At 45.4% G+C, this 23,343-nt stretch overlaps 2 protein-coding genes across 3 annotated transcripts in view; one reads left to right on the plus strand and one right to left on the minus strand.

The window, feature by feature from the left end:
- Window positions 1-108: 108 nt before the first annotated feature.
- Window positions 109-18,951, plus strand: hmdh (3-hydroxy-3-methylglutaryl-coenzyme A reductase). Its single transcript, NM_001173919.1, is given in 19 exon segments — window positions 109-151; window positions 712-913; window positions 1,085-1,196; window positions 1,333-1,420; window positions 3,866-3,950; window positions 4,274-4,486; window positions 4,672-4,791; window positions 4,935-5,095; window positions 5,451-5,710; window positions 6,039-6,138; window positions 6,140-6,245; window positions 12,580-12,774; window positions 12,916-13,074; window positions 13,181-13,338; window positions 13,596-14,056; window positions 16,800-16,940; window positions 17,045-17,203; window positions 17,295-17,449; window positions 17,623-18,951. Coding segments are annotated over 14 exon segments (2,079 nt in total). The 5' UTR covers window positions 109-151; window positions 712-748; the 3' UTR covers window positions 13,753-14,056; window positions 16,800-16,940; window positions 17,045-17,203; window positions 17,295-17,449; window positions 17,623-18,951.
- A 421-nt stretch (window positions 18,952-19,372) lies between these two features.
- Window positions 19,373-23,343, minus strand: part of LOC106567816 (ceramide transfer protein) — a 54,697-nt gene continuing 50,726 nt past the window's right edge. For both annotated transcript variants that reach the window (XM_014137589.2, XM_014137581.2), the window contains one exon: window positions 19,373-22,031. In XM_014137589.2, the coding sequence (XP_013993064.2) occupies window positions 21,904-22,031 (128 nt within the window). In that variant the 3' untranslated portion in view covers window positions 19,373-21,903. The remainder of the gene's footprint in view (window positions 22,032-23,343) is intronic.

Consider the following 23,343-nt stretch of genomic DNA (forward strand, 5'->3'; position numbering starts at 1 on the left):
AGCTAAGGCCCTACGTTTTAACCACGCCCACCATTTGACGCAGTAACCAGACGATTTCCTCTTTCGCCATTTTTTGTGAGCGGATTACATCAGACAACTAGCCGTGTGCCTGTGGATGGGTCAGTTGGACATACACGACTCTTAAATGAAGGTACTTTTTTTTGTTGCTCTTACATGTAAGCGATTAAGTTAAAATTAATGTTGTGAGTGGTTGATTTTATAATAGCGTGGCATAAAATGACCTTGATCTCGAGTGATTCGAGACATTCACAGTCACACTGGACTTGGGCTGGGAGTGACAGCTAGTAAATTAGCAAGCTAACGATACTGCTGCTAACTACTACTAGTTAACTTACCATGCTGTCAGATACGCAAGTTAATGAACGATGTAGTGAGATATGTCAACTACAACTGACAGTTACGTTATGGTGGTCACAGCTGGTTAGTTATACGTTTGCTGTTTGTATTGTTTACTAGTTACTGTAGCTAACGTTAGCTCCTTTGCTAGCTAGTTATGTTGTTACTCTTGCCTAGTCATAACTCATAAAGCTAAGGTTAGCCAAGGGGTGGGTGTGTGCTTTTTTTCAGTCTTGTTTTGAAACATGTTAATTAACAGGGTTAGGGGGTTCGTTTTTTTAAGGTAAGTCACTCAGTGACCAAGAACGTTGTGTGTGTGAGTGACCATGTTACTTTTTCGCCGTGCTTCCCCAGTGACCCCAGCCAGGTGTTAACCCGGTGTGTATCCACCATGTTGAATGGGGTGTTCAGGCTGCATGGCCTGATGGTGGCGTCTCACCCCTGGGAGGTGATTGTGGGCACCATTGCCCTGACCGTCTGTCTCATGTCCATGAACAACCTGGCCACTAGCGACCAAATCTGCAGCTGGAGCAATGGCTGTCCCAAACTACAGGAGGTGAGCTGGCCTGGCACACAATAGAATGTGGACCATCTAGGACAATTATTATGTTTTATTCTAGTCTACCAAGATTAGTGTTGCGTCTAAAAGCTGCTGTGACACCACCACAGCAAAGACATCAGTCATGTTTGGAAAGAATATTAAATAGAATGCTTTCTCCTTCTACAGAGAATCCTAAACAGTGATGTAATCATTCTAACGGTGACACGCTGCATGGCCATCGTGTACATCTACTTTCAGTTCCAGAACCTTCGACAGCTGGGCTCCAAGTACATCCTTGGTAAGTCTCATTTCACAAGAACTGTAACAATACAAACATCTATTGTCTTGTGTACATGCACATGTAACTAACACCCACCTGATGATGTATGTTATGATTTGTTAATATGTTATGGTCTGTTCTGTGTTGCCTCTAGGTATAGCGGGTCTCTTCACAGTATTCTCCAGCTTTGTCTTCAGCACCGTGGTCATTCACTTCCTGGGGAAAGAGTTGACAGGCCTAAAGTAAGCATCCTCTTACTTGACTCGCCTAACCGGCTTTGAGAATAACTTTTCCAGATGTGAGATGCGCAACACTTCACAATATTCTGTCCTATTTTATTTTGTTATATTACATAATATTTTTTACTATAAAATAGTGATGCACCGATATGATACATTTTTGACCGATATCCGATATTTTCCTCGGCAAAAAAAACAATACCCGATACTAAAAATGTTAGTGGCCTTTTATGCATTCTAGTACAGTGACTTTGAGGTTAGCCTTCAAAATAAATGTATGGCATAATTCCACTATTTGTATTCATTTGCATCACTGTCAATTACGCTTTTCTTTTTTGAATGCAAACCGCAAATTCCTCTATTGTGCCTAATCGTTATTGTGGCTAGCTTCACAACACAACCAAGTCCGGTCGAGCCTCACTAGCCAGATGAAGTTAGCTGGATGCTTATAACGTTAGCTTTGGGCAACAGGGATAATTAGCTGGCTAGCCATTTATTTTCATGAACTGAAGTTCAATTTCAATAAGCGAACAAGTGGCAACCTAGCTAATACTTACACGGATTCCTAAATCATTGCTAAGAATAATGAAAATGAATACAGTTTCTACTGGTCGTTGTTTTCAGGCTGGTTGTATTGGTGCTAGCTAGGTATCCCAGAAGTTGCGTTTGAACAAATTATACTTTATTACCAACGTGGTATTGTAAACACATCATTCGTGGCCGGTGTTTGGTTGTTTGCAGACTTCTTTGTACAGCTTTGACAGTGCTACTGTATCTTTTTTGACACGTAAAGACCCAAACGGCGTTCCATAGTATGTATATCTTGAAGCTAATAGCAGTGACGCTATTACTGTGTAACTCCCGTAGGGCAACATCTGAAAAATAGCTCACATGATAGTGTGTACTGGTGCTCGACCAGTCGGCGAAAGACAACATCACCCACAACAGAGAACGGTTGATTGTCAAGGGCAATTCATTTCATTATATTGGCTTTAATGGATTTCGCCTTTTGAGTTATCTCGCTGAAAATGTCCTACTCTTTCAAATGACTGCTTGATCCACACAGCAGACTTTGTGGGCTAGGTTATGAATGCTGTGTTGCACAACACTTTACGTGGCGTCATTACGGCATGTACCTACGTTATACAGTTATACACGTCAGCTTTGACATCGGTTTTGTACATCGGCGTTAAACTAGACATGAGCCGATACCGATGTTGGCATTTTTAGCTAATATCGGCCGATTCCGATATGTTCACCGATTTATCGTGCATCCCTACTATAAAATAGGTGTGTCATGACTGGTAAGCGCTCAGGAAATGAGTGTGTCTTGTCTGCTAAATTAACAAAACAAGGCTATTCCATAAGCTTCTACAAGCAAGCTCCACTGCTGAGGTTACTACCTTTTTGGAGATTGTTTTACAATATATAATATAACCAGTTTATTTTAAAGTTTCGGTAATTTGATCTTGAACTTGTTTTTATTGATATTTTGGGGAAATTAGGATTTATTTGTAGTAGTTATTATAAATTAGCCACTGTTGGCATATACATCAAACAAAAATATCAATGCAACATGTAAAGTGTTGGCTCCGTGCTTCATGAGCTGAAATAAAAGATCCCAGGAAGGTGTATTTCTCTCAAATGTTGTTCACAGATTTGTTTACATCCCTGTTAGTGAGCATTTCTTCTTTGCCAAGATAAGACATCCACCTGACAGGTGTGGCATATCAAGAAGCTGATTAAAATGGCATGATCATTACACACGGGGGCAATAAAAGTCCACTCTAAAAGGTGCCGTTTTGTAACACAAAACACAATGCCACAGACGTCTCAAGTTTTGATAAAGCATGCAATTGACATGCTGACTGCAGGAATGTCCAGCAGAGCTGTTTCCAGCGAATTTAATATTAATGTCTCTACCATAAACTGCCTCTAACATCATTTTAGTGAATTTGGTGGCGGTGGGGTTATGGTATGGGTAGGCATAAGCTACGGATAACTAACACAATTGCATTTTATCGATCTCAGTTTGAACGCCAAAAATTACATGACGAGATCCTGATGCCCATTTTGAGGCCCTTTTTATTTTTTAAAGGTATGTGACCAACTGATGCATATCTTTATTCCCAGTCATGTGTAATCCATAGATTAGGGCCTAATTAATTGAATTAAATTGACTGATTTCCTCATATGAACTAACTCAGTAAAATCAATTAAATTGTTGTTTTTATTTTTGTTCAGTATAGATACATGTGCACATTTTTTTCACAGTGCGGGCATTGTTCTAAAAATACCCGATTTATTCTTATTTTTTGAGAACTCTGAAAAAAAAAAAAAGTGAGTACTCAAACAGTCAAATGTCAAATCCCTATCCCAGTCCTTACACTTGTCTTACATGTTATCCAGAACCCCTTTATGAAACGTAACTGTGTTTTCTCTCCTCAGTGAAGCTCTGCCATTCTTCCTGCTCCTCATTGACCTGTCCAAGGCCTGTACCCTGGCCAAGTTTGCCCTTAGCTCCAACTCACAGGTAAGCAACCTCTCTCAGTGCCTTCCACAGAATACATAAAACACTAATATATGTATATCTATGGTGCCCAGACTGCCCACACATCTCTGGGAAGCCAAGAAAGAATATTGGGACTCAACTGTTGTCTCAAGAAACAGTGGCTGGCTACTGGCATTTTTGGAGTAACTCACTATTATCATAGCTTTGCTGATGTGAGACTTCTGAACTAACTTTTATACCGGAGCTGCACTCTTGACCAGCGGAACAGAGATTCTTTAAATCAATGGGATTTAGTGGTTTATGTAAAGGGAAATCTTAACCTAGATGTGTGTTTTTCTATATAGGAAGAGGTGAGAGAAAACATCTCTCAGGGCATGGCTATCCTGGGACCTACCTTCACCCTGGATGCCTTGGTGGAGTGTCTGGTCATTGGAGTGGGCACCATGTCAGGTGTGCGTCAGCTGGAGATGATGTGTTGTTTCGGCTGCATGTCTGTCCTGGCCAACTACTTTGTCTTCATGACCTTCTTCCCTGCCTGCGTCTCCCTGGTCCTCGAGGTAAGGATGGGCACAGGAATAAAGATTCTGAGGTGTGTCTGAAATTGTGTGTGTCTGCGTTTGAGCTTGTGTGTGTCTGTTCTCTCTGGTCTTTAAGATAAGAGTCGGCATGTGAAGGGAGGCTTTTCAGACGTGTGTGTGTGTAACATCTCCTCACCTCTTTCTCCCTGTGTGTGTGCGTGTAGCTGTCCAGGGAGAGCCGCGAGGGCCGTCCCGTCTGGCAGCTGAGTCACTTTGCCCGTGTTATGGCTGAAGAGGAGGACAACAAACCAAACCCTGTTACACAGAGGGTTAAAATAATCATGGTAAAAATTGACCAACCTTAGCACTACCCCAAACCCTTAGTTAACAACCGTAACCCAGACAGTCAAGATCGCATGGTCACATTGGAGAAAGAACAGCATAATGAATATGTGCATAAAGAATGTGGACTCTTCTCTTCCTGTAGTCTCTAGGTCTGGTTCTGGTCCATGCCCACAGTCGTCTGGTGTCAGAGCAGCCAGGTCAGAACCGGACAGTGGAGGGCGCCAGCAGTAGTCTAGCTCTCGATGGGCCTACAGTCCAGAGGATGGACCAAGACTTCACTCTCTGGCCAATACCGCTCACCAGGTAAGTCATTATATCACCACTCCCGCCTCTGGGTGGTGGACTGGACTATTTCTAGAACATTCTCCCTCTGCCCTTCTGTTCTTGGTGACTCAGCCTCAACTGGGGCGGCAGGTAGCCTAGTGGTTAGAGCGTTGGGCCAGTAACCGAAAGGTTGCTTGATCCAATCCCTGAGCTGACAAGTTAAAAAATCTGTCGTTCTGCCCCTGAACAAGGCAATTAACCCACTGTTTCTAGGCCGTCATTGAAAATAAGAATTTGTTCTTAACTGACTTGCCTAGTTAAATAAATAAAAAAGAAACTGAATCTGTGAAAGCAAAATCTTGTAAAGTTTTTCAGCTCTCTCTTCTCTTGTTAGTATGGAGCTGGAGCAGGTGATAACCCTGGGTCTGGCTCTGCTGCTGGCTGTGAAGTACGTCTTCTTTGAGCCGGCTGAGACAGAGTTGTCCCTAAAAAGCCCCATCTCCAACTCTATCTCCGCCCCTGCACTGAGCCATAAGGGGGCTGAGGACTGCTGCAGGAGGGATCCTGCACCTGTTAAAATATCCCCGACAACCAACAGCACCCCAAACCCTTTGGCTAAAACTGATTCTAACATAGCAGCCAAAGAGGAAAGAGGTAAGCTGAGCCAAGGTTATTGTGCTTGATTTGTTTTGAGACTCCTCTGTTTATAATTTACAGCCTTCCCTGTAGCTCAGTTGGTAGAGCATGGTGTTTGCAACACCAGGGTTGTGGGTTCGATTCCCACGGGGGGCCAGCACAGAAAAAAATAAAATATATGAAATGTATGCATTCACTACTGTAAGTCGCTCTGGATAAGAGCGTCTGCTAAATGACTAAAATGTAAATGTATAAGTCTGTTGGTCTCATTGTTATGTCTCTCTCCCCTCTACTTTCTTCCTCACTCACTCTCTTTCTCTCTCACTCACTCTCTTTCTTTCTGTAGTTGAGGTGATTCAACCCCTGGTGGCCTCAATGGTGCAGAACGGTCCCTTCTCTCTGAATGGACCTCTTCCTCAGAGTTTAGGGGACAGTGCCCCCCCCCCCACCTTCTTTCTTTACCCCAACTCCAGACACAACTACGTCTCTCCCCAACCCCCCCTCCCAGCCCCGCTCCCTGGACCAGTGTCTGTCCATCCTCAGAAACCCTGAGGTGAGCTTCCCCTTTACACAACTACGCTCAGGATCCAGCACCATACTATGTTAAACACAACTGTATTAAAACACAGCACAACCACTCAACACTTAGAAATATTACCATTCTTTGCTCACAATACTTAAACACGGTTCCTTTTCAGTCAGTCAACTTCGGTACAACATACTATGGGGAGTTGCACTATCGTGACTTTGGTTGAAGGTTCTACAATCACGCCTGACAAGGCCAATATAATCTGCACCTCGCTGGAAGCCTCTTCTTCCACAGGTGATAAGCGTGAGGCTCGGAATCATTCCTTCAAATATTCCGCTTTTCACGCTATTAAAACAATTGGAACACAAGACTGTTTTGCATTGCGCAAACGGTCCATAATTGGTAGAGCTTGCTCACCCCCTGGACGTTGTGTGCTGAAGTTTGTATGGTTCTCATAAGTTTCCTAATCACAAACAATTAGTTATTCTTCAATTTGCCTGGCTATAGCAATAAGTAAGATCGCTAACGTGACCGAAACGACGAAGGCTAATAAGCCGGTTTGCGACCATGCCCCAATGTCTGTAATGGTTGTCTTTTATGTCTCGGCTCGGTGCATGCCCTTGCTTTTTTTGTGTACGAGACTAGGGGACGGCTGGCACTGTTCCACTACTAGTCCGCGGTGGAGGTTCTCTTGTCAATTGTGTAGGATTCTTTAGGGGTCTTGGTGTTGTTGATAGTGACTTCTTCTCCCGGGTGCCTGTACCTCGTCTGAGTTGCGGCGACGTTTCAGGTCGTTGGTCGGGTCGAATGTCTCCTGGCTCCTGTGCACTGTGTCGCTGGTTTACGTGAGGCTATTCAACGAGTGGGTGAACAAATTATGTGGGTATAAATGATGTGGGTATACCCCTGCTGCCTGTGTCTGCCTTGGTTAAGCACCGCTTGCCTCTCTTCCCAGAAGGATTTAGGTCCCGGTCGCTTGGCTATTCTGAACGGACCGTGCTGCAGTCAAAGATGCTAGCTTAGACTAAAGAGCCTCTTGGCTAACGTCGTCTAGCATGCATAACTTCCGGTGAATAACGCTTACTAGTGTCCCCCCAGCGCTTTGGCAACCCCATTCCTATTCTCAATTCCTGGAGTTGGAGGGAGTAGTGAGAGCGGGGGCTTGCATGCTACTCCTATGAGGAAGTAGCCTCCGAGCAGCTGCACCACTCCACAAAAATGTCTGTGACGACAGTGCCCCTACGTTTTGTTACGGCATATGGGGTATTACGTCAGCCATTGCCGGAGCCCTCTGTGCCCATAAGGGGGGCCTGGCTTCATGCAGGTTATACAGAAGCACAATGTGTGTTGGAAGCTCGTCCATGTTTAATGCCCTTCTGGTACCACGTGTTCCATGGTATTCACAGGGTTCAACGGTTATCAATCTCCTCAGAGTGGGAGTAATAAGTTGGGCGATTCACTCTGTCCACAACGGGTCACCCCTCCCCCATAGGTGGCTCATTACAGGGATTCATTGCTAATTCCTGCCTGTATCTCACTAGTCCCTAATGAGGTCTCTAGTGATAAAGGCTATGGGACCTGTAGGCGATTGATGGTTGGTAGCGGAGTTGAGGGAACAAGCAGGGTTGGACACGACCATGCTATTATCCTACACACAGAAATGAGCTGCCTTTCTCCAGCTCAGCGCTTTTCATTCCTGGGAATAAGATTAGATTACGAATATTACCTGACACAAATGTGTCTGTTACCACAGAAGGGGTCCGTTTTTCAGAGCCGTCTTTCCTATTCCCAGCTAGTCTACAAGGTGCTCAAAAGCTGGAGAGCCAGTACCTGTCCCCAGTAACCTCCATGATAATGTTTTTTCCCCTGGGTCTATTTTTAATACGTGCGGTCCAGTGCTGGGTGCCAGCCAGGCTCGTTGTGACGACAGTACTGTCAATCGGGCTACATCGCTTATCGCTGGAGCCATGGGACCCATTGTGGGTCGGGCTTTAGGTAAACCTTTTTTTCAACTCCAAAGTTCCACAGTGTTCACAGATGTCAAAAGTGTTGTCTCCCGCATGTGAGTTTGATGAAAAGTGTCCCTTCTCCACATTCGCACACACTGTTGTCAAGAGTGGTGGAAATGGATGAAGAACCGATCTCTCCCAGTCCACAAGGTGGCGTCCCGCCCCTTCAGATGGAAGGTCACTGGAGGCTCACTGTCTGCGCCAACCAATGGCGTGCATGCGCAGTGTCACCCTGGATCATTGAACAGTGACGTCAGGGTACAGGCTACAATTTGTTGTGCGTCCCCCACGCTTCTGTAACGTCAACACGTCGACTGTTCCCGAGGCCTCAGTTCCTGTTTTGAGGGAGAAAATATCCTCCGGTCTCCAGAAGCAGGCAATCCGAATGGTTCCTCTGTTGAAGCTCCAGGAAGGCTGGTACCACTGGTATTTCCTGGTTCTGAAAAGGGATGTGACTTTGCGTTCCATTCTAGACCTACATGACCTCAGCAAGCACCTCAGTCTACAAACTCAGAATGCTCACGATCCGCCAGCTATTACAGCTGATTGGCTGGTGGCAGCGGAGTTGAGGGGGCAAGCGGTATTTTAAAAATCCTTGCTGCTCTCCCGTATTCAGTTTCTAGCTTAATAAGAAACCAGAAAAATGTGGATCTGACTCCATCTCAGCACATTCTGTTTCTGGGTCTCAAGCTAGACTCACTCAAGCTTTTCTATCCCCATGGAGGGTGTCTGGGTTCTGGTTCTGCTTAGCCAAATTTTGGCTAGGTCACACGTGAGTTCCTACGCCTATTGGGATGATGGCTTCTGTGATGGAAGTCATTACCGTGGGGCTATTGTTGACGAGACCCTATCAGTGCTGAGTGCTAGCCACTCACCTGGACGTATCTCGCAGCCTAAGCCGGTGGCTTTGAGTGTCCGTGTCAGGCCTATGGGCCGTGACCCAGTGGTGGGACCCTTGTCTATTGTCAGTGGGCTCCCATGGGCTGAGTTGTATCCCGCAAGGTGATCGGGAAAGACTCATCGGTGTGCGCTGAATGAAGGCAACTTGATTTGGGGGGGTATCGACACTGGTGCAGAGCCCACTGCATATCATTTACCCGGAGTGCCTAACGATGTACCTGGTGCTTCTCCCTGCTTTTGTTGGGCTGGCTTGTGGTGGTTAGAACCAACAATATGTCAGTGTTGGCGTGCATCAACAGAGGGGGAGAGACTGTCTCTCTCCCTCCTGACCTTTGCTCATTCCCTTTTGCTGGTGAGCAGTGCGAACATGCTCTCATTTTGGGTGATGCATGTCCCCGGTTGCCTCAATTCTGGTACAGATATTTTATCCAGGTGGGACCCTGTCTCTCAGGAAGGGAGGCTACACCCCTGGGTGGTTTCCCAGGTATGGCCCATTTTTGGCAGGGCTGATGTAGATCATTACGCATCGCAAGAAAATGCACAGTGGTCTATTTTTCTTGATGTGGGACCCGAGTGCCCCCTGTTGGCGCACCAATGGCCTCGGAACCCTCCTGTACGCGTTTTCGCCAGTGGTTCTGATTCCGCCCACGTTGGAGAGGGTGCGCAGGGAGGGATTATCATTGATTCTTGTGGCTCCCCGTTGGCCCAGGCAGCCTTGGTTCACGGAGATCATTTGCCTTTCAGGCGGGGACCCGTGGCAACTCCTGTTGCCCCGGGTCCTTGGGCAGGTTTAGCAAGCAAGGCCGGAGATTTGGTTCCTATGGGCCTGGCCCCTGATATTATTGCTGCCATTCAGTCTGCAAGGGTGCCCTCCATGAGAGGCTGTATGCGTATTGGTGGCAATTATTTGAGCTCTGGTGCCAAGATAAAGGACTTCTTCCTTTTTTAGTGCTCTGAGAGGGACATCCTTAAATTCTATCAGCATATTGATTGCGTGGGTGTAATACACTCGATTACTGCTACTCTAACTTCGGGCCATGCATACAAAGCCCTCCACCGCCCTCCCTTCGGCAAATCCGACCACGATGCCATCTTGCTCCCACCGTCTTATAGGCAGAAACTCAAACAGGATGTACCAGTGACTAGAACCATTCAACGCTGGTCTGACCAATCGGAATCCACTCTTCAAGATTGTTTTGATTAAGCGGACTGAGATATCTGAGGCTGATCGGACCATAACAACATCGATCTATGCGCTGACTCAGTGAGTGAGTTTATAAAGAAGTACATTGGAGATGTTGTACCCACTGTGACTATTAAAACCTACCCTAACCAGAAACCGTGGATTGATGGCGGCATTTGCGCAAAACTGAAAGTGCGAACCACCGCATTTAACCATGGAAAGAGGTCTGGGAATATGGCTGAATATAAACAGTTAGTTATTCCCTCCACAAGGCAATCAAACAAGCGAAATGCCGGTACAGGGACAAAGTGGAGTCGCAATTCAACGGCTCAGACACGAGACGTATGTGGCAGGGTCTACAGGAAATTACGGACTACAAAAAGAAAACCAGCTACGTCACGAACACCGACGTCACGCTTCCAGACAAACTAAGCCCATCCCTAGCCGCGTCCTCGGAGTATGCGCAGACCAGCTGGCTGATGTGTTTACGGACATATTCAATCGCTCCCTATCCCAGTCTGCTGTCCCCACATGCTTCAAGATGGCCACCATCCTGTACACAAGAAGGCAAAGATAACTGAACTAAATGACTACCGCCCCGTAGCACGCACTTCTGTCATCATGAAGGTCTTTGAGAGACTAGGGAAGGATCATGTCACCTCCACCTTACCGGCCACCCTAGACCCACTAAAGTTTGCATACCGCCCCAGCAGGTCCACGATGCAATCGCCATCACACTGCACACTGCCCTACCATCTGGACAAGAGGTATACCTATGTAAGAATGCTGTTCATTGACTACAGCTCAGCATTCAACACCATAGTACCCTCCAAACTCGTCATTAAGCTTGAGGCCCTAGGTCTCAACCCAGCTCTGTGCAATTGGGTACTGGACTTTCTGATGGGCCGCCCCCAGGTGGTGAAGGTAGGAAACAACATCTCCACTTCGCTGACCCGCAACACTGGGGCCCCACAAGAGTGCGTGCTCAGCCCCCTCCTGTACTCTCTGTTCACCCATGACTGCGTGGCCATGTACGCCTCCAACTCAATCAAAGTTTGCAGACGACACCACAGTAGTGGGCTTGATTACCAACAACGAGGAGAGGGCACTCGGAGTGTGATGTCAGGAAAAACAACCTCTCACTCAACGTCAACAAAACAAAGGAGATGATCGTGGACTTCAGGAAACAGCAGAGGGAGCACCCCCCTATCCACATCGCAGGGACAGCAGTGGAGAAGGTGGAAAGGTTTCTTAAATTCCTCGGTGTACACATCACGGACAAACTGAAATGGTCCACCCACACAGACAGTGTGGTGAAGAAGGCGCAATGGTGCCTATTCAACCTCAGGAGGCTGAAGAAATTTGGCTTGTCACCCAAAACCCTGAAAAACTTTTACAGATGCACAATCGAGAGCATCCTGTCGGGCTGTATCACAGCCTGGTACGGCAACTGCACCGCGCTCAACCACAAGGCTCTCCAGAGGGTGGTGAGGTCTGCACAACGCATCACCGGGGGCAAACTACCTGCCCTCCAGGAAACCTACACCACCCGATGTCACAGGAAGGCCAAAAAGATAATCAAGGACAACAACCACCCTGTGGCAGTGTGAACTGTCTTCACACTGCTACCATCCAGAAGGCGAGGCCAGTACAGGTGCATCAAAGCTGGGACTGAGGGACTGAAAACACAGCTTCCATCTCAAGGCCATCAGACTGCTTAACAGCAATCACTAACTCTGAGAGGCTGCTGCCTACATTGAGACCCGATCACTGGACACTAATAAATGGATCACTAGTCACTTTAAACAATGTCACTTTAATAATGTTTACATATCTTACATTACTCATCATATGTGTATGAACTCTATTTTATACAATCAATTGCACCTTGCCTATGCTGCTCGGCCATCGCTCATCCATCCATATATTTATATGGACATATTCTCATTCACTCCTTTAGAGTTGTGTGTATTAGGTAGTTTTTGGGAAATTGTTAGATATTACTGCACTGTCGGAACTAGAAGCACAAGCATTTCGCTACACTCGCATTAACATCTGCTAACCATGTGTATGTGACCAATACAATTTAATTTAGATTTTTTTGCACATTTTTACTCCTGAACTAACTTAGGCTTGCCATAACAAAGGGGTTGAAAACTTACTGACTCAAGACATTTCAGCTTTTCTCAATTGAATACTTTCTGAAGGCCCTGCATGTGTTAATATTGATATGTATTTATGGCTCTCTGCATATGCCTCTTTCCAGTTGGGCGCTCGTTTTCTTAGCAATGCCGAGGTGATGGAGCTGGTGACATCACGGAACATCCTGACCTATAAGCTGGAGGCTGTCATGGAAACACCAGAGAGGGGCGTGGTCATCCGGAGAGAGATGCTATCATCCAAACTACCATCACCCTCTGCCTTGGCTTGTCTTCCTTACAAGGACTATGACTACACTAAGGTAGCCTACTCATAGGGACTACAACTGCTGCTACTCCCGTTTACTGAAATAGACAGTTGAAGTAACCTTGGTCTGAAATCAACCCAGTAAGGTCTATTGTGGTACTGCCCTCACCCATCCCATGTCTTCCTCTCTTATCAGGTGATGGGCACCTGCTGTGAGAACGTTATTGGCTACATGCCCGTGCCAGTGGGCGTTGCTGGCCCTCTCCTATTGGATGGGAAGCAGTTCCATGTTCCCATGGCAACAACAGAAGGCTGCCTTGTGGCCAGCACAAACAGAGGATGCCGGGCCGTCGCTGTGAGTGTAAAGTATACGTCTATTGTAGTTTAACTCTCTGAGTGTAGAGTATATGTCTAGCGTGGGCTAACTCTGTGTCTCCTCTAACCTTCCTTTCTCTCTCCAGTTGAGTGGCGGTTGCAGCAGCAGGGTGCTAGCTGACGGTATGACGCGGGGTCCTGTTGTACGGCTGCCCTCAGCGTGCCGGGCTGTAGAGGTCAAGGCCTGGCTGGAGACCACAGAGGGCTTCAGGACCATCAAGGATGCCTTCGACCACACCAGCAGGTCAGGGTCAAAGGTTAAAGGTCACAGTCACCTCAGGGTCACACAGATCAATATATAGGTTGGGTCATGTTATAATGATCAGATTATCCAATCATACCTGTAACCTCACGTAATGTGGTTTATAGAAAATAACTGGCCCTAGGTCAGTGACTGGGGGCAACTTCTAGCTACTCTGATCTCAATGATGTAGTTTAAATTGGCCGTCACATAGTATTGTTCTGTTGTACAGTAGTTGCATATTTGCCTCTGTCTGTTAGGTTTGCCCGTCTGGACAAGCTATTGGTAGGTCTAGCAGGGAGGAACCTCTACATCCGCTTCCAGTCCCACACTGGAGACGCCATGGGCATGAACATGCTCTCTAAGGTCAGACTATGCTGTGTGTGTGTGTGTGTGAGTTACCATTCTAAAAGGTAATGCAGTAAAGGTGTCCATTTTAGAGAGGCTACATTCTTCAGAGGAATTACTTACTGGTGATGGAATGGACTAACAAGAATGCTGTTTCTGGTGTCTAATACCACATATGAACTGTCTCTGTGTGTGTCTGTAGGGTACAGAGCAGGCAGTGGGCAGACTCCAGCAGCAGTTCCCTGAGCTTCAGGTTCTAGCGGTGAGCGGAAACTACTGCACTGATAAGAAACCTTCAGCCATGAACTGGATCCTGGGCCGGGGAAAGTCTGCTGTGTGTGAGGTCACCGTCCCCGCCAGGGTGGTCCGAGAGGTATGTTACAGCTACAACAATCACAATCACAACCACACTCACAACCACACACACGGAGACGCACACTCACACACGCTCAAATTTGTTGGTACCCCTCCACAAAAAATGAATGCACAATTCTTTCACATAACTTGAAAAGTAATTGGCATCCACCATTGTTTATTCCATATTTTGCTTGAGATTTTTTTTATTCAACATAATATTGTAAATAATAAAATGGCATGGACAAAAATGAGCTGGACCCGTAACCTAATATTTTGTTGCACAACCTTTAGAGGCAATCACTGCAATCAAACGTTTTCTGTAGCTCTCAATGAGACTTCTGCACCTGTTAACAGGTAGTTTGGCCCACTCTTCCTGAGCAAACTGCTCCAGCTGTCTCAGGTTTGATGGGTGCCTTCTGCACCCGTTAACAGGTAGTTTGGCCCACTCTTCCTGAGCAAACTGCTCCAGCTGTCTCAGGTTTGATGGGTGCCTTCTGCACCTGTTAACAGGTAGTTTGGCCCACTCTTCCTGAGCAAACTGCTCCAGCTGTCTCAGGTTTGATGGGTGCCTTCTGCACCCGTTAACAGGTAGTTTGGCCCACTCTTCCTGAGCAAACTGCTCCAGCTGTCTCAGGTTTGATGGGTGCCTTCTGCACCTGTTAACAGGTAGTTTGGCCCACTCTTCCTGAGCAAACTGCTCCAGCTGTCTCAGGTTTGATGGGTGCCTTCTGCACCTGTTAACAGGTAGTTTGGCCCACTCTTCCTGAGCAAACTGCTCCAGCTGTCTCAGGTTTGATGGGTGCCTTCTGCACCTGTTTACAGGTAGTTTGGCCCACTCTTCCTGAGCAAACTGCTCCAGCTGTCTCAGGTTTGATGGGTGCCTTCTGCACCCGTTAACAGGTAGTTTGGCCCACTCTTCCTGAGCAAACTGCTCCAGCTGTCTCAGGTTTGATGGGTGCCTTCTGCACCTGTTAACAGGTAGTTTGGCCCACTCTTCCTGAGCAAACTGCTCCAGCTGTCTCAGGTTTTATGGGTGCCTTCTGCACCTGTTAACAGGTAGTTTGGCCCACTCTTCCTGAGCAAACTGCTCCAGCTGTCTCAGGTTTGATGGGTGCCTTCTGCACCTGTTTACAGGTAGTTTGGCCCACTCTTCCTGAGCAAACTGCTCCAGCTGTCTCAGGTTTGATGGGTGCCTTCTGCACCCGTTTACAGGTAGTTTGGCCCACTCTTCCTGAGCAAACTGCTCCAGCTGTCTCAGGTTTGATGGGTGCCTTCTGCACCCGTTAACAGGTAGTTTGGCCCACTCTTCCTGAGCAAACTGCTCCAGCTGTCTCAGGTTTGATGGGTGCCTTCTGCACCCGTTAACAGGTAGTTTGGCCCACTCTTCCTGAGCAAACTGCTCCAGCTGTCTCAGGTTTGATGGGTGCCTTCTGCACCTGTTAACAGGTAGTTTGGCCCACTCTTCCTGAGCAAACTGCTCCAGCTGTCTCAGGTTTGATGGGTGCCTTCTCCAGACTGCAAGTTTCAGCTCTTTCCATAGATGTTCGATAGGATTGAGATCTGGACTCATAGAAGATCACTTCAGAATAGTCCAATGTTTGGTTCTTATCCATTCTTGGGTGCTTTTAGCTGTGTGTTTTGGGTCATTATCCTGTTGGAGGACCCATGACCTGGGACAGCTTTCTGACACTGGGTAGTACGTTTCGCTCCAGAATGCCTTGATAGTCCTGCACAGATTCAAGGCACCCTGTGCCAGGCGCAGTAAAGCAGCCCCAGAACATAACCGAGCTTCCTCCATGTTTCACTGTAGGTATGGTGTTCTTTTCTTTGAAAGCTTCATTTTTTCATCTGTGAACAGAGCTGATGTGACTTTCCAAAAAGCTCCAGTTTTGACTCATCTGTCCAAAGGACATTCTCCCAGAAGTGGTCCTCCTGGGTCTTCTTCCATGGAGCCCACTTTCACTCAAAAAGCGACGGATGGTGCGATCAGAAACAGACGTACCTTCACCTTGGATCTCTTTGGCAGTTATCCTTGGTTCTTTGTCAACCATTCACACTATCCTTCTTTGCGGCCGCGCCCAGGGAGGTTGGCTACAGTTCCATGGACCTTAAACTTCTTAATAATATTTGCAACTGTTGTCACAGGAACATCAAGCTGCTTAGAGATGGTCTTGTAGCCTTTACCTTTACCATGTTTGCCTATTATTTTCTTTCTGATCTCCTCAGACAAATCTCTGCTTTGCTTTCTCTGGTCCATGTTCAGTGTGGTGCACACAATAACACCAAACAGCACAGTGACTACTTTACTCCATTTAAATAGGCTGAATCACTGATTACGAGATTGGAGACTAATTAAAGAAACTAATTAGTTTCAAATATCACTAATCTAATTATTTGTTATCTTTTCTAAGGGGTACCAACAAATGTGTCCGGGGCATTTTAGAATATCTCTGTAGAATAAGCAATAATTCATCTCTTTTCACAGCTTCTTTGCTTTATTCTATGACATACCAAAGGCATGCAAGTATACATGATAAAATAGCTTTTAATTTCATCACTTTTCAGGAGGAATGAAGCATTATTTCAATGAGCTGTAAGGGTACCAACAAATGTGAGCATGTCTGTACGTTGAGACACAGGGTACATACACACTGAGACATACTGACTTGGAAGAACTGAACTGGTGGAAGCAAATATTTTAGACACTACAGTGATTTCCCCCTTCCTTTGTTTTGAGATGATGCTCTCTGTCTCTCCAGGTCCTAAAGACCAGTACTACTGCCCTAGTAGAGTTGAACATCAATAAGAATCTAGTGGGCTCAGCCATGGCTGGTAGTATAGGAGGCTTCAATGCTCACGCTGCTAACATCGTAGCTGCCATCTACATTGCCTGTGGACAGGTACTTAAAAAGAAAAGTCTGATCTTCTGAGATTCTGTCTTACCTAAACCAATAAAAATATATTTGTCCTATATAATCTCCCCCCCTTCCCTCTCTCTCTCCAGGACCCAGCCCAGACAGTGGGCAGCAGTAACTGTATAACTCTGATGGAGCAAGCAGGTCCTGAAGGAGAGGACCTGTATATCAGCTGTACCATGCCCTCTATAGAACTGGGCACTGTAGGAGGGGGAACCAACCTGGCACCACAACAATCCTGTCTACAGGTACTCTGTGTGTGTGTGTGTGTGTGTGTGTATCTGTGTGTTAACCCCTCCAATAAGGATATGTATTAACCCGTATGCGTGTCCATTGTAGATGCTGGGTGTGCAGGGTGCCAGTCTAACTGGTCCAGGGGATAATGCCCGTCAGTTGGCCAGCGTGGTCTGTGCCACAGTCCTGGCAGGAGAACTGTCTCTGATGTCCGCTCTCGCCGCCGGACACCTCGTACAGAGTCACATGACCCACAACAGGTAACCTACACTACCCATAACCCCCTGACTCACAGTAGGTATACTACACTTAACCCTCATGGCTCACAACTACACTCCAGAGACTCTTCTAAAAGGGAGAATGCTACTCTGTTCACACTTCCTGAAAAAGATTAATGACTGCTTTACTTTCAATGTTTCTTTTTCCCTCTCAGATCTCAAGCCAATGTGCCACAAATAGCTCAGTCCCACTTAGAGGAGGCTGCGTGACAGATACATTACAACCAATCACAATGAGCCTTCTAGTGATAGAGGACCTGCAGTGAATTCTGGGAGCTGAGGATTAGCCCAGTGTGAGCATTCTCCTTTCATCTCAGAGCATCCAGCCTGCAACAATACATCCTCCTACCCAGAAGATGGCTGCTGTTCATTTTATTTCAACAGAAATAAAACTGCTAATGGAACAGTTTTGGAAAGGAGTGGTTTGGGCTGGACACTCTGGGGGAGAAGTACTTCTGTCTGCTGCTAACCTCAGAGATATCTGACTGGTTAATACACTGTGCAGAATGGAACTCAAAGGACTCTGTTTATTCACTGTGTGTGCAGTGGGATTGTCTGAATGGGGGAAAAAAAGATTTTGTATTTTATTATTTTTGATTTTTGCAAATTCACAAATGTGCCATTGTCTTTAAAATGGCCACTGGAATCATGTGGACAGACTGACGAAGTTGAAATTAGAATTTAATTTGCAGAAGCATTTGGTCTTTAATGGCTGTGTGCCCACAGCCACACAACCCCCTATGTCATGGACAACAGGTTTGTTGTGATCAAATGCCCTGAAGCAATATTTTTATTTATTTATGGGTACATTCTAGAGGCACACATTCAGTGTATGTGCAGGTGATCAGCTTCTTACAGTATCTGGAGAAGTGCCAGGGCAATATACTGTAATCTGTGCAGGATTGGGCAGAATGCAACCCAAATCTTCTGACTAAATCTTTGGTTAAAACGTTGCTAAGGGCAAGATGTTTTGCACTAAGTTGACAAATAGTTGTTTGAGGCAAGCCTAGTATTGCCGTAGATAGTTTAGTTTCAAATTAAACCTGCCATACCTCGTGATTTTAATGTATGAATTTGTTTTATCAATAATGTTGGATAAATGTCAAACCAAGGTGCTAGCTATAATGTGAGTGTACAGTATGATTTAATGATTGAGTGTTCTTGGTCTGAGTATATGCCTTACACTGCAGTGTTTTGCGGTACCTTTTTATTGGGAATGTGTAAGAAATGGTTTGATTCAATCCGTAGCACTGAAAATCCGCCGTATAGCACAACTTGAAATTTGAGCTGACATATGCAGTGTTGAAACATTGCCTTTTAAATTTCAATTGCGCTATTAGTCTGCCTTTTAAATGGTGTCTAAACCACTACAGTTGAGGTTTGGGACTAAAGTTGCATTGCTTCAGCGAGTGTTTAGATGTATGTGGGAATACCGGATGAAACAAAGCCATACAAGTCGCCTTCAATAAACTGCTTTTAAGAGACTAACTATTTATTGGAAAAGGACAAGGTTATGTTTGCTATTTGTTGGGTAGCATTTCCCAAACTCGGTCCCTAGGGTAGCATTTCCCAAACTCGGTCCCAAGGGGTGCATATTTTGGTTTTTGCCCTAACAATACACAGCTGATTCAAATTCTCAAAGCTTGATTAGTTTATTTAAATCGGCTGTGTAGTACTAGGGCAAAAACAATGTTCACCCCTTGGGGTCCCAAGAACCGAGTTTGGGAAACCCTGCCTTAGGTTCATTCCAACAAGCCATATGTCACTGTCAACTGGTTTTCTAGTCACATGTATTTTGTCACAACCCAAATACCATGACTTATTGGCTTTCAGTAGAATTACTGACATTGAGTTTGTAGATGGTGAGAGAAGGGGGGGAAAACAAGGATTCAAAGCACACCGAACTGGAGAAAAATGTGAATTTAATTTTTCTTTCCAAACAGAGCTAAAGAAGTGCCACATTTTCACAGTATGGTTTTAAGTCAATCCCAAAAGATTTTGCATGACCACTTGTATTTACATTCAGTGCAACTTAATTCATAGGAGAGATATTGGGGCAGTTTCTCAGACCCACATTGTGCCTATTCCAGGACAAATGAATGTAGAACATGCATTTTTAGTCCAGAAGTGGGCTCAATCAGAGTCTGGGAAACCAGACTTTGAATTGTCTTTCCCACCAGGTTTTTCTTCACTTGGCTTTATACATAAATTGTGCTATCAATTATTGGATGACTTTGCACACTGGTGAATGTTCAAAGTTAAAATCACTTGATCAGTTGGGGAATGAAAGCCAGCATACAGTTCACATCCTCCAAGGATATTTTATGTGAAAATCAATTTCTGCTGATTGCAATATCACAATTAAGAGGTATGACATGAATTTGACATTAACCCCCAAACCCTTTAGTTTCATATAAATAGGTATCTGAAATGAAAGACTTGGGTTTTCACTCTGTGGAGACAGTCATTGTTTCACTGAAGTGCCCAGCAGGAGACAAAGCTTCTGTCCTCTGTAAAACATAGGAGCTGTCTAAATACCTTGAAAGGGCCTGCTTCCTTCCTCCCTTTCTAGAAGTAATGACTGACTGAACATCAGGCCAATTGGAGAAGTGAAAGTCAAGTTTCAGGTTTCCATTCAGTCATATCAGGGTTGATTATTTCAACGAAGAGAGGAGGATAATCTGGTATTGGAACTCAGGCCTAGGCACTTCTCTAGTGATTTCATATGGGTGTACTGTCTATCAGCACCCTCTCACCTACCCCATCCCAAAACGTACTGGGTTATCTCCCCCAGTCTAAGGCATATGGAGTCGATTCAGTCACAAAAAGCATCTGCAGGCATAAAAAAAAGACAGTTCTGAAGCAGAGATGGTTGCTGACATGATATACAGTTATAATGAAGATATCTAAAACCCCAACTCTAACTTGTGCTGCTACAGCATGTCATCACTAACCACGTTTCCAACCAGTTTTTATTTGAAAAAAGAAATCGCGACAGCTGTGCTAGAAACTAAGTTTCGGTAAATTGTTTTAAATGCCAACAGAATTTGTTCGTTCAACATGTTGATCTTTGTGTCTAAAATTAATCATGAGTGAAATGGTGGAAATGCTTTTATGCACAAATATTGATATAACCATAATATTGTGAGTCACAATGATATGGTGTGTGGACCTCCCACTACGACTCGGGAAACCATGCCGTTTATTAGACTACAGATGAAATAGGCTAAATTATGAATTTTACAGGGTAATGAAAGTACACGGTGATGAGCTTGATGTTCCTTTCCAATAAATAGAGGGTCTTATTCCGGTGACATGATGATCAACTTGACAAATATAAATATTCTCGCTCTAATCCATAATAATCTCATGTAGACTAGCCTACCAGCACTGTATCTGCGAGTTGTTTGCTAGAGCGCACGTGCCAAGACAAGAGTAGGCACATTTGCTATTTATGGCAACAGCTGTGTCAAAACGCGATGGAAGGACATGGAATTTTAGATTTTTATTCAGTACATGAAAAAAGTACATAGTGTGCACTACGTCATCACGCACTGATTTTTATCAACAAGTCAGTTTGGTGGGAAAATTCTCATTCTTTATCACCAATTGGATGGAAACCTAGCTATTGACTCAAGTACAACCACCAAAATAAAGAAACAAACATTTTCAACATTTGAAAACAAAATAAACTTTTAGTCTCGTCCCTCCATCAGCACCAGCAAAGTGGTGTTTTCACCAGGGAGACAAAGACCAAAAGGTCAAGTCTTATATCATAGGGGTCATAGTTCAATGACACCCCTCTACACTGTTTTTTTTACAAACACAACATTCATTCTGGGGGGAAAAAAAAGGAGGCCAAATTGTTTTGTCGTACTCGAAAAATTAGCAGCATGAGAGTAAGCTGTGACACCACTGATTATTATAAAAAGCAAAATCAACACAAAATATTAACACTCCATTTCTTAAAAAAGGACAACTACAAAAAGCAGGACTAAAATAGAGCCATGTTCTTTCTTTATGTCTTAAATTGCTTTCTTATAAATTTCTTAACACATACATTTATATATTATATCAATATATCTCTGCCAGAAAAGGGATCATTTTTTTTACATTTAGGCTATTCTCATAGGTCTTTCTGCATTAGCATGCGAGCTAATGTGGAAGCTAGCATAAGAACTAGCTTGAGAGCTAGCATAGGAAACTAGCATGCGAGCTAGCATAGGAAACTAACATGAGGAGCGAGCTAGTATAAAGAACTAGCATGAGGTGTAGAATGGGAACCTAGCATTGAAGCTAGCATGAGGGCTTACATTGAAGCTAGCTGGAGACCAAGTTAGAGACCAAGCATGAGGGCTAGCTATGTTCGGGTTGTCATGGTATGCTATGTTCGGAACAGTCTTGTGTGGACAGTGGTGTAGTGAGTCCTGTGAACCTCAGAAGAGAATAGGTTTCACTGATGTTTTCTCCTGGACGTAGCCAGTGAAACGTTTGAGGAACTTGGGGTACTCCCTCTTGGCCACGGCCCTCAGGACTGAGGCAGGAGCCCAGCCTCCCGGGTTCACTTAGATGAAAAGGAAATACACGTTACACAGGATATCACAAAGAACAGGTTAATTCACAACACCTGTAGATTCATATACAATATATAGTCTAATGATACTGGCCCTGCTTCAAATATCACAAAACCTATTTGAAGAATACATAGTTATTGGTACTGTATATAAACTCAGCAAAGAAACAAACGTCCTCTCACTGTCAACTGCGTTTATTTTCAGCAAACTTAACATGTGTAAATATTTGTATGAACATAAGATTCAACAACTGAGACAAACTGAACAAGTTCCACAGACATGTGACTAACGTGTCCCTGAACAAAGGGGGGGGTTCAAAATCAAAAGTAACAGTCAGTATCTGGTGTGGCCACCAGCTGCATTAAGTACTGCATTGCATCTCCTCCTCATGGACTGCACCAGATTTGCCAGTTCTTGCTGTGAGATGTTACCCCACTCTTCCACCAAGGCACCTGCAAGTTCCCGGACATTTCTGGGGGGAATGTCCCTAGCCCTCACCCTCCGATCCAACAGGTCCCCAGACGTGAGATCTGGGCTCTTCACTGGCCACGACAGAACACTGACATTCCTGTCTTGCAGGAAATCACGCACAGAACGAGCAGTATGGCTGGTGGCATTGTCATGCTGCAGCGTCATGTCAGGATGAGCCTGCAGGAAGGGTACCACATGAGGGAGGAGGATGTCTTCCCTGTAACGCACAGCGTTGAGTTGCCTGCAAAAGCTCAGTCCGATGATGCTGTGACACACCGCCCCAGACCATGACGGACCCTCCAAATCGATCCCGCTCCAGAGTACAGGCCTCGGTGTAACGCTCATTCATTTGACAATAAACGCAAATCCCACCATCACCCCTGGTGAGACAAAACCGCGACTCGTCAGTGAAGAGCACTTTTTGCCAGTCCTGTCTGGTCCAGCGACGGTGGGTTTGTGCCCATAGGCGACGTTGTTGCCGGTGATGTCTGGTGAGGACCTGCCTTACAACAGGCCTATAAGCCCGCAGTCCAGCCTCTCTCAGCCTATTGCGGACAGTCTGAGCACTGATGGAGGGATTGTGCGTTCCTGGTGTAACTCGGGCAGTTGTTGTTGCCATCCTGTACCTGTCCCGCAGGTGTGATGTTCAGATGTACCGATCCTTTGCAGGTGTGGTTACACGTGGTCCTGTAGCGCTGTCTTAAGTGTCTCACAGTACGAACATTGCAATTTATTGCCCTGGCCACATCTGCAGTCCTCATGCCTCCTTGCAGCATGCCTAAGGCACGTTCACGCAGATGAGCAGGGACCCTGGGTATCTTTCTTTTGGTG

This window comes from Salmo salar, chromosome ssa01 (assembly GCF_905237065.1).
Source record: "Salmo salar chromosome ssa01, Ssal_v3.1, whole genome shotgun sequence".
NCBI lineage: Eukaryota > Metazoa > Chordata > Actinopteri > Salmoniformes > Salmonidae > Salmo > Salmo salar.